Source organism: Scyliorhinus canicula, chromosome 10 (genome assembly GCF_902713615.1).
Source record: "Scyliorhinus canicula chromosome 10, sScyCan1.1, whole genome shotgun sequence".
NCBI classification, from domain to species: Eukaryota; Metazoa; Chordata; class Chondrichthyes; order Carcharhiniformes; family Scyliorhinidae; genus Scyliorhinus; species Scyliorhinus canicula.
Window position 1 is genome coordinate 95,139,401 of NC_052155.1, and position 12,001 is coordinate 95,151,401.

Consider the following 12,001-nt stretch of genomic DNA (forward strand, 5'->3'; position numbering starts at 1 on the left):
ATTCAGCAAATAAGTTAGGGAAAAAAATTGATGTGCAAGACATTAATCTAAAATTTTACTTTCAGTGATCAAATATGAGATCCTTGTTGTAACTGGAGATCTTTGGAACGGTGGAACAGAGGCTAATATCTTCATTGTCATATATGGCAAAAGAGGTGACACAGGCTCAAGGCAGCTAATTAGATCAAATAATCCATTGAAGTTTCGGAAAGGCCAGGTTTGGACTTTGAATATAAAAATGTACACACTACCTTTCTACCTAGATACTGTGACCTAGATTTTCCTACTGTTAGTGAATAAATGTATTGTTATGATTTCAATTTGGTTGTTGTGAGCAAAATGGGTTTCTCTACTGCGGTGCTTATGATTTACCCTTCACTCCCCCAATACTCTGCAGCAAAGAGGAGACTCTCACTGGGATTCAAGGAATAGGGCTAATTTAAAAGAATGCCAGTCAGCACTGCTGTAGACATGCAATCTGATGTCTGAAGTAAGATGGTAACACAAGTGACCGTGGAAGTCAATAGCCTGGAATTTCCTTGTATTTTTGCTGTAACTATATCATATGTGTGTGCAGTGCTGATTTCTGAAGGAAACTCATGTGTAATTGATTTCCATTGCTTTTACATATGGAAATCATTGCATGTGAGGTCCCTTGTTCTTTTTGGCAGTTTCCACCACTCACCCTTCAAATCCTCTACTGCTCATTTCCATGGTTCCTCCACTCTATCTGGCGGTGCAGTGATGGTGCTTTAACACCACCAATACAATGGTATAAAATTTACATCTGGATATAATAGACACAGCATGACCGCCGTCACCTGGTTTGTATAATGCTGCTATACTTTAAGGGGAAGGGAGAGGAACCGCCAAGGCAAGAGATTATGAGAATGAGGCATCATGGCAGAAGACAGCATCCCACTCATTATTACTCCCACATCTACACCAGAGGATTTTCAGACAGCAAAATCAAATCCTGTTGAGTCAGTAGACTGTCCTTCCCTAAAGCAGCCATAGGCCAGTTGTGGGTCATTGTAAAAGATGATCTCAAGCTATGATCAACTGCAACCAGGTCATTAAATATGTAGGTCACCATGGCATTTTGAATCCAAAGCCTTCCAGTCAGCAATGGAGGTTCTGTGTAATAGCTGAGGGCCGTAAGACCCTGCATTCAACAGGTGATAAATGTCATTTTGCAAACAGTGCGTGACCATGAACAATGGCCTGATTTATGAAGAACAAAGATAGGCAACCATTCAGCTCAACAGGTTCACATTGCTCCTCTAGCAGTCAGTGGGCTATCCTTTAGACTGATGTGGCTCCAAATGGAGGTCACTGTCCCACATCAGCAGGAGTGGGTTCCACATGCTGAATGTCAGATTATTTGCGATATAAAGCAATGGATACTGAATGTCAGCCTGGTTAACTGACAGAAAGCAAAGAGCAGGGATAGATGGATCATTTTCAATTTGGCAGGTTGTGACAACTGGAGTACCCTAAGGGTCAGAGCTCGAGCCTCAGCTTTTTACAATCTATATTAATGACTCAGATGAAGAGACAGAGAGTAATGTATCTAAGCTTTCTGAAGATACAAACTAAGTGGGAATGTAAGTTGTGAGGAGGACACAGTGGGCAACAAGGTGATGGATGGAATATGCTGTGAGGAAGTGTGCGATTATTCACTTTAGTCGTAAGAATGCAAAAGCAGAATATTTATAAGAAAAACTGAAACCTGAACTGCTGAAATTCAGAGACACACGGGTGCGCTCAAAGAATGCATAAGTTTGTATAAAAAGTACAGCAAGCAATTCGGAAGACAAAAGGCATATTTGTCTTTACTGCAAGGAATTGGAGCACAAAAATGAAGGCGTCTTGCCATAGTTGTAAGGCGTTTTGATGAGACCATACCTGGAATACCGTGTGCAGTTTGGGTCTCCATATTTAAGGAAAGATGCATGTACATTGAAGGCAATACAGGTAAGATCCACTAGCTTGTTCCCTGGAATGAGAGAGTTGTCTTATAATGAGAGGCCATGTAAATTGGGTCCATATTCTTTGGAGGTTATAAGAATGAAACATAAAAGATTTTGAATGGATTTAACAAGATAAACACTGAGAATTCCACTGGCTGGAGGATTTAAATATGGAGGCATAGTCCCAGGGTTAGGTCTGAGCTGTGAAGAAATGTCTTTACTCAAAGGATTGTGAATCTTTGGATTTCTCTACCCCAAAATGTTGTGGATTCTCTACTGTTGAATATATTTATGGCTGAGAAAGGCTGATTTTTGGTCTCTCGGGGAATCAAGGGATATGGGAGTTGGCACGAAAGTGGATTTGATGCAGATCAATCATGATCATATTGAATGGCGAAGGAGGCTTAACAGGCCACACAGTCTACTCCTGCTCTTATTATGAACATACCTGGCAAGAAGGCCATTGCACCAGAAGATACTGAACTGCAAGGTCCAGGGATCCATGAATGCTGCCCACTCAGATGTGTATTTTACCTGAATTTGCCAGGACTATCAGACGGCGGCTTGTTAGAAGTCTCCGGCATCTAATTGCTTTCATCCACAGAATATAGCACTTGCACCAATTCCTACACTTGCTGATAAAGATTGCCCCAAATACCCACCAAATACAGACTAATTATTCAATCCTGTTTGCTCTGACATAACTGTATGAACTGTCATTGCCTCAATGAATAAGAATACACTGATTGAGACATCCTTTTCTGTATGACTATGAGCTCCATGGTTAATAAATAAATGTACATTCAACGTTATTTCAAAAAAAGCCCCAAAGGATGACAAGTGTCATCCGCAAGGCTGCAGTAAGTGTCACCAAAGGACACGGCCCAGGCAAGGCTGCCAGAATCAGCAGTACGTGTGTTGCCCAATCTAGAAGCCAAAGTCACCTCAGGTACCGGGATCACAGGTTGCCAAAGCGGATGTCCTAAGTCGTCTCCTGCTGCACACAAGCTTGGCCCCTCTGCTGACATTGGAATAAATCATCATGACCATGAACGTCCTGGATACCTTGCCAGTATCGGTGAAGCAGGTTCAAGCATGCACCCAGAAGGACCCCACTGTGTCAAAATTGGACCGTATGATCCTCAGTGGAGGAATCTGAGGACACCATGGATGACAAGAAGCCCTTCCTCATGAAACCACAAGAGCTGAGTGTAGAAGATGGCATCATCTTGTGCGGAGCCCGAATAGTTGCCCCCTGCCCAGGTCGGCACCCAAACCTGACGGAATTACACAAAGGACACCCTGGGGTATCCAAGCCGAAAGTCCTTGCACGTAGGTATGTCTGGTGGCCTGGGCACGATACAGACATCGATAATCTGGTGAAGCAGTGCTCCTTGTGACAGAAGAACCAGAATCTCCCACCTTCGGCCTCTTTGCAGCCATGGGAATGATCATGATGTCCACAGATTTTGGTGCACTTTGGCTCATTCTTGCGACTCATGTTCCTCATTATGATCGATTCCCACTGTCATGGGAATGTCACTTTAAAAAATATTTGTTTGCACAAGTGGCTGCAGTGATGTCAGAGTGTGGGTGGAGCTGAGCTCTGGCCCTGCTTTTTAGTTTTGCCTTGAGGAAAAGCTTGGATGTGTCTGTTTTTTTTAGTTTTGTTTTAGTGTTGGAGCTGCAGCCAGCCAAAGCAGGTGTAATTTTGATCTCTCTGCCATCTAAAGACTATCTCTCGATCATTTGGTAAATTCAGAGTGATAACTGTTCTCAGTAGAGAATTTAAACCAGATCTCTATTTTAAAAAGGGTCTTTTGTCTTCCAGATGTTGTTTGGGAATTTATTATGGGTTATATATAGAGTACTGTGTCCTTTTGGGGATTTATTGGTGTTGATAGTTGTTAAGATGTTTACTCTGGGTTTATAAAGTGTTAACTGGTTTCATAAATAAACATTGTTTTAATTTAAAAGTACTGTCGATATCTGGTGCATCACACCTGCAGAGTAGGCCCATGTGTTTCCCCATAACCACAATCTATCCAGAGTTGTGGGTCAGATGAACTCCATGATACAGTTTGGGGCTTTCTAAACCCTAGCCCAAAACAAATTGGGGTCTCGAGGGGGATAAAAGTCTTATCTATTGGGTTGGCTTGTGAACTTAAAGACAGTGAGGGGTGAGCATATTGTGCGTGCTTTTCAGGTGTGGTATTTCAGTTTAAGTAGGGAGCATGTTGTGGACAATGTCTCGTTCAGAGGCTCTGATGTTTTTGGGGGTGGAGACGGTCACACGCAGTAGCTTACGGACAGAGACTAAAAACAGGCTTTTAGAATTGGCAAAAACATTGCAGTTAACATTACCTGACAAAATGCGAAAAGATGAGGTAATTATGGCGATGGCTAAGCATTTAACATTGCCTGAGATACAGTTTGACTCATTGGAAATGGCAAAAATTCAGTTACAAATTAAACAAATGGAACATGAGAAAGAATTAAAGCAGTTTGAATACGAAAGATTTAGAGAGGAAAAAGAGAAAGAAGAAAGGAAAACAGAAATAATAGCCCAAGCAGAACAAAAAGAAAGAGAAAGGGAGATACAGATCAGGGAAAAGGATAAAGAGAGAGAGTTTGAACGTCAGAAAATGGCCATGAAACATGGCAGTCAGTTAAAATTAGCGAAGGTAAAGGGAAACGTACAGTTGGATGAGAGTGATGAGGATAGTGAGAAAGAGCATTATAGACGAAGGCTTGGTGGGGATCTATTTAAATATGTCCAAGCATTGCCAAGGTTTGACGAGAAGGAGGTGGAATCCTTTTTCATTTCATTTGAGAAGGTAGCTAAAATAAAGGAAATGGCCACAGGACATGTGGGTATTACTGATTCAAACAAAACTGGTAGGTAGAGCTGGTGAAGTGTTTGCATCACTACCGGAGGAGGTATCTGGGTCATATGAGGAGGTGAAAAAACCCATCTTAGGTGCATATGAACTAGTGCCTGAAGCTTATAGACAAAGGTTTAGAAATTTAAGGAAAGAATTTGGAGTTTAAAAGTATCAAACAGAGTAATTCTGTTAGGCGGTTAAGGACTTTGAAAATAGACCAAACGTATGAAGCTGTCAGAGAAATTATACTTTTGGAGGAGTTTAAAAATTCAATTCCTGATGTAGTGAGAACTCATGTGGAAGAGCAGAGGGATAAAACTGCGGGATTAGCTGCAGAAATGGCAGATGATTTTTTTTTTTTGAAAATAGTTTTATTGGCTTTTCTCATATTTATAAACAGTTGTTACATACATACATTAAATTTTTCATGCCCGCGCTAATTTGCTTTTTTTACTGAGAGGTTTGTTTTATCCTTCATGTGACTAACTGTGCGTATATTCTGCTGCCCTCTGGATCGGTCTATGATATCCCCGCTTCCTCCCCCCCCTTGGTTTAAGCACACTTCCTCTTCTCTTGTGGTTTCCCCACCCCCCCCCCCCCCCCCCCCCCCCCCCCCTCCCGCCCAGGGCTGTGCAGTCCTTTGGTTCTTCATCTTTTTTTTCCCTGGCTTACACCGCGTTGCTGGCCTCAAACAGGTTTTTAACAGGCTGACAAACCGCCCCCATATTCCAGGAAGCCTTCCTCTGACCCTCGGATGGCGTACTTAATCTTCTCCAGGTAGAGAAATTCCGAGAGGTCAGCGAGCCAGTCTGCAGCTGTGGGTGGTGCTGCCGATCGCCAGCTGAGCAGGATTCTCCGGCGTGCGATTAGGGAAACGAAAGCAAGGGCGTTGGCCCCCTTCCCCATGTGTAACTCTGGCTGTTCCGATACCCCGAAGATTGCCACTATTGGGCATGGCTTTACCCTCACCCCCACAACCTTGGACATTGCCTCGGAGAAGGCTGTCCAGAACCCAGCAAGCCTGGGACAAGCCCAAAACATGTGGGTGTGGTTGGCCGGGCCCCTCTGGCACCATTCACATTTGTCCGGGAAGAACCTGCTCATTCGGGTTCTGGTCAGGTGCACTCTGTGCACCACTTTGAGCTGCATTAGGCTTAGCCTTGCGCAGGAGGTGGTGGAGTTTGCCCTGCTCAGTGCTTCGCTCCAGAGACTCCATCCTACCTCTGTCCCCAGTTTGTCCTCCCATTTTTGTCTGGTCCTGTCCAGTGGTGTTCGAGCTCTGTCCAGTAGCTGTCTGTATATTTTCCCACATAGCCCCCCCCCTTCTCACTGCTTGTGCCTATCAGATACTTCAGCAGTGTGCTTTCTGGGGCCTCGGGGTACCCTACTGTCTCTTTGCGGAGGAAGTGCTTTATTTGAAGGTGCTTCAATTCCTGTCCCCTTGCTAGTTTCCACTTCCTTGTCAGTTCATCCAGTGTCGCCAGTCTGCGCCCTACGTAGAGGTACGCGACCGTCAGTGTGCCCCCGTCCTGCCTCCATCTTTTGAAAGTGGTGTCTAGCATGTCTGAGGGGAAATCTGTGATTGCCACTGATTGGGGCCATAAGGAACATTTTGGTTATCCCAAGGTGCTGTCAGAACTGGGTCCACGTTTTCAGCGTGGCCGCTACCACTGGGCTTGTTGTGTATCTTATTGAGGAGGATGGGAGTGCTGCTGTGGCCAGGGCCCAGAGGGTTGTTCCTTTACAGGATGCCCCCTCCATTTGTACCCAATCTGTCGGGTTCTTGTACCCATCCCCTCACTTTTTCTGCCGTTGCTGCCCAGTGGTAGTATTGTAGGTTTGGTAAGGCCAAGCCCCCTTTCATTTTTCTTCTTTGCAGTGTCAGTTTGGGAATTCTCGGGTTCTTGCCCCCCCCCCACCCCCCCCCCCCCCCCACACACACACACACACACAAATGCCATGATTAGCTTGTCTTTGTTTTGAAAAAGGTCTTGGGGATGAAAATCGGGATGGATCTAAACAGGAAGAGGAACCTCGGCAGTACGTTCATCTTGATTGTCTGCACTCTCCCCGCCAGGGAGAGTGGGAGTGAGCCTCACCCCAAGGTCCTTTCTTACATCCTCCACCAGGCTGATCAGGTTTCACTTGTGGATCTGTGTCCAGTCTCTGGCTATTTGGTTCCCCACGTAACAGAACCTGTTCTGGGCCGTTTTGAACGGGAGTCCCTTCAGCTCTGTCTCTACCCCTTTTGGGTTCACTGGGAATGTCTCGCTTTTGCCCAGGTTAAGTTTGTAGCCCGAGAAGGTTCCAAACTCTTTCAGTGTTTGCAGTATTGCCTTCAGTCCCTCCTGTGGCTTCGAGACATAGAGGAGCAGGTCATCTGCATAGAGTGAAACTCTGTGCTCTCTGTCTCTTTTCCGGATTCCCTTCCAGCTTTTTGCGTCCCGCAGGGCTATCGCCAGGGGTTCGATCACTAGCGCGAGCAAGAGTAGGGACAGGGGGCAGCCCTGTCTTGTTCCTCTCTGTAGCTGGAAATATTTCAGAGCTGGTGGTGTTTCGGACATTCACTTTGGGAGCGTTGTACAAGAGCCTCACCCAGGCGGTGAATCTCGCTCCTAGCTCAAACCGTTCCAGTACCTCGAGGAGGTAGCTCCATTCGACTCTGTCAAAGGCCTTTTCTGCGTCCAGGGAGACAATCATCTCGGGGGGGGGGGGGGGGGGGGGGGGGGGGGGGGGGGCGGTGTCATTATCACATGCAGCAGCCGCCTGATGTTCACAGTGAGCTGCCTACCCTTGGCAAAGCCCATTTGGTCCTCTGTGATCACCTCTGGTACGCAGCACTCCAGCGTTTTGGCCAAGACCTTTGTGAGTATTTTCTCGTCCACGTTCAGCAGTGAAATGGGTCTGTATGATCCACATCCCATCACGTCTTTATCTTTTTTGGGTATTTGTGAGATTGTGGCTTGCGCTAGCATGGGGGGCAGAGTGCCCCCTACCAGTGAGTCCGCGAACATGCCCCTTAGATGTGGGGCCAGGACTGGTGCGAATTCTTTGTAGAAGTCCGCTGGGAACCCGTCGGGTCCCGGTGCCTTCCCCGCCTGCATGGAGCTGATGCTCTCCATGATTTCTCCCAGGTCTATTGGTGCTTCCAGCTCCCACCATCTGTCTTCCCCCACCACTGGTAGTTCCAGTCTCTCTCGGAACCTTTTCATTTCTGCATCCCCGTTGGGGGGCTCGGAGGTGTACAGTCTCTGGTAGAAGGTCTCGAATGCCTGATTGACCTCCTTTGGCTCTGTTACCAGTCTGCCTCTGCCATCCTTAACCTGCGCTATTTCCCTCATGGCTGCCTGCTTTCTCAGCTGGTGTGCCAATAGGCAGCCAGCCTTGTCTCCGTGTTCGTAGACGGAATGGCAGATGATTATAATTAGTTCATAAATCAAAGTTTGGTTTATGACATCAGTTTCAGCCTGCAAGGAATAGAAACTGGGGACATGAGAAGTACTCAAGTGCTAAAGGTAAAAGAGATCTGATGGGAGATAATAAGGGGCGTGTACCTCAGACTAAAAAGGAAATCCAGGAGGGTGGAAGAGATGTGAAAAGTTTCAAATGTTTTCACTGCAATAAACTAGGCCGTGTAAAATCGCAGTGTTGGTGGTGGAAGAAAAAAAATCACTGGGAAGGCTGATATGGTAAAACAGAATAAGACAGTGGGAGTTGTTAAAGTGGTAAAGGAAAGCCCAAGTGAAGTGAAGGAGGTGCAAAAGATTGTACAGTCTGACCAAGAGGTAATTGATAAGAAGGTGCCAGATGTCTTTAAAGAATTTACTTGTGTGGGTAAAGTTTACTCATGTGTACCAGAAGGAGCAGGTAAAGGAATCAAAATTTTAAGAGATACGGGAGCTAGTCAATCTTTAACGGTATAGATGAGAGGTTATGTAGTTTGGGAAGAATGTTGCCAGAAAAGGGGGTAATATGTGGAATTCAGGGTGAGAAGAGTAGTGTTCAATTATTTAAGGTATGGTTGGAAAGTCCAGTGAAGAGTGGTGAAGTGGTAGTAGGAGTAATAGATAAACTATCTTGTCCAGGAATACAGATTATCTTGGGTAATGATATAGCTGGATCGCAGGTGGGAATAATGCTTTCTGTGATTGATAAGGCAGTGGAAAATCAGACAACTGAATATCCTGGGCTTTTTCCAGATTGTGTAGTAACAAGGTCGCAAAGTAAAAAGTTAAGATAAGAGGAGAAATCAGAGAGTGAAGATAAAGGTGAAGTGCCATTATCAGAAATGATTTTTAATCAGAAGCTTGGAAAAGAACAGGTAGAGGATGAGACGGATATTTTTAGTTCAGAATAATTGGCGGAGTTACAACAGAAAGATGGAGAAATAAACCAGATGTATCAGAAGGCATACACGGAAGAGGAATCTGAGTGTATACCAGAGTGTTATTACCGTAAAAGTGATGCCTTGATGAAAAAACGGAGACCTTTACATATGCAGGCGGATGAAAAGTGGGCAGGAGTTCATCAAGTGGTATTGCCGGTAGGGTATCAAAAGGAGGTGTTGCGAGTTGCGCATTAGGTACCAGTGGGAGGTCATTTGGGAGTAAGGAAAACTCAAGCTAATATCCAAAATCATTTTTATTTGCCTAGACTACATAAAGATGTAGCTAAATTTTGTCGATCATGTCACACATGTCAAGTGATAGGGAAACCTCAAGCAGTGATAAAACCAGCGCCCTTAATACCCATTCCAGCATTTGAGGAACCTTTTACAAAGGTTTTAATTGATTGCCTGGACCGCTTCCTAAAACGAAAAGTGGGAATCAATATCTTTTGACTATAATGGATGTATCTATGAGGCTTCCAGAGACCATTCCAGTACGTAATATGCCACCTAAAAATATTGTGGAGGAGTTACTTAAATTCTTTACTAGATATGGACTATCCACAAAAATACATTTAAATCAAGGATCAAATTTTACCACAAGGTTATTCAAAGAAGGGCAGCATGGTGGAGCAGTGGTAGCACTGCAGTCTCACAGTGCTGAGGTGCCAGGTTCGATCCCGGCTCTGGGTCACTGTCCGTGTGGAGTTTGCACATTCTCCCCGTGTTTGCGTGGGTTTCGTCCCTACAACCCAAAGATGTGCAAGGTAGGTGGATTTAACACACTAAATTTCCCCTTAATTGGAAAAAATGAATTGGGTAGTCTAGACTTTATATGAAAAGGTTCGATCCCGGCTCTGGGTCACTGTCTGTGTGGAGTTTGCACATTCTCCCCGTGTTTGCGTGGGTTTCGTCCCTACAACCCAAAGATGTGCAAGGTAGGTGGATTGAACACACTAAATTTCCCCTTAATTGGAAAAAATGAATTGGGTAGTCTAGACTTTATATGAAAAGAAAGGTTATTCAAAGACGTTATTGATAGCTGAGGAATAAAACAATTTAAATCGACTGCGTACCATCCAGAATCGCAGGGAGCGTTAGAAAGGTGGCATCAGACATTAAAGACAATGTTGAGGGCTTATTGTCAAGATTATCTTGAGGATGGGATAAAGGAATTCCATTTGTACTGTTTATAATTAGGGATGCACCTAATGAATCAACCAAATTCAGTCCTTTTGAACTAATTTTTGGTCATGAGGTAAGAGGGCCACTTAAATTGATAAAGGAAAAATTGGTGAGTGAGAAATCGGAACTTTCATTATTGGATTATGTGTCAAATTTCAGGGAATGATTAAATGGAGCAGGGGAATTGTCCAGACAACATTTAAAAGTTGCACAAAATGTGATGAAATGGGTAGCGGACAAGAAATCCAAAGTTTGTAGTTTGCCAGTGGAGATAATGTTTGAGTATTCTTATCTTTGGTAGGTGGGGGCAGCACGGTGGCACAGTGGTTAGCATTGCTGCCTACGGCGCTGAGGACCTGGGTTCGAATCCCGGCCCTGGGTCACTGTCTGTGTGGAGTTTGCACATTCTCCCCGTGTCTGCGTGGGTTTCACCCCCACAACCCAAAAGATGTGCAGGGTAGATGGATTGGCCATCCTAAATTGCCCCTTAATTGGAAAATATAATTGGGTACTCTAAATTTTCAAAAAAATAAAATAAAATCTTTGGTAGGTGAACCTTTAAAATCAAGTTTTGCGGACCTTATAAGATTGAAAGGAAATTAAGTGAAGTGAATTATGTGGTAAGAACACCAGATAGTAGGAAAACTCAGCGCGTGTGTCATGTGAATATGCCTAAAAGGTACTTTGAAAGGGAAGGGGAGGAAAAGGAGAGGGTTTTAATGATTCTAACTCAAAGTGACAAACCAAATCCAGATGATTTTGAATTTGACATGTCTCAAATTAAATTGGAAAACAAGGATGTTCTTAAAAATTGGGATAAATTGTTGAGTTACCTTCCAGAGGAAAAACAGACTGACCTGAAAGAGTTATTGATATCACATGGGCATATTTGTGGAGATAAGTTGGGAAGTACTAAAATGGCTATACATGATGTAGATGTGGGAAATGCTGTTCCAATCAAACAACATACATACAGACTCAACCCCTTAAAGTTGGCACAGGTTAACAAAGAAATTGAGAGTATACTTAAAATGGCATAATTTAAGTGGGTTGCAGCCAATGGAGCTCACCCATAGTGATCGCACCTAAACCAGACGGTACCCAACGGTTGTGTGTGGACAATAGAAAAGTTAATGCAGTTACAAAAACGGACTCTTATCCTATCCCATGTTTGGAGGATTGCATTGAGAAAGTGGGACAATCAGCTTTTATTTCCAAACTGGATTTACTTAAAGGTTACTGGCAGGTACCTTTATCCGAAAGGGCGAAGGAAATTTCAGCTTTTGTGACTTCAGATGGTATATACCAATTCAAAGTTATGCCATTTGGCATGAAAAATGCCCCAGCCACATTTCAACGTTTAACTAACAAAGTTGTTTCAGGATTACCCAGTTGTGCGGTATACATCGACGATCTGGTAATTTTCAGCCAAACATGGAAAGAACATTTAAAGCATCTGATGGAGTTATTTGATCGACTTCAGGAGGTGGGTTTGGTGATAAACCTAGCCAAAAGTGAATTTGGTAAAGCCCAAGTCACTTTCCTTGGCAATACAATCAGACAGGATCGAA

At 44.2% G+C, this 12,001-nt stretch overlaps 1 protein-coding gene across 1 annotated transcript in view; it reads left to right on the plus strand.

Moving 5' to 3' along the window:
- Positions 1-12,001, plus strand: part of LOC119972132 — a 660,627-nt gene that overhangs the window by 113,467 nt on the left and 535,159 nt on the right. The window contains exon 9 of the mRNA XM_038808465.1: positions 66-217. Coding sequence (XP_038664393.1) covers positions 66-217 — 152 coding nt within the window. The remainder of the gene's footprint in view (positions 1-65; positions 218-12,001) is intronic.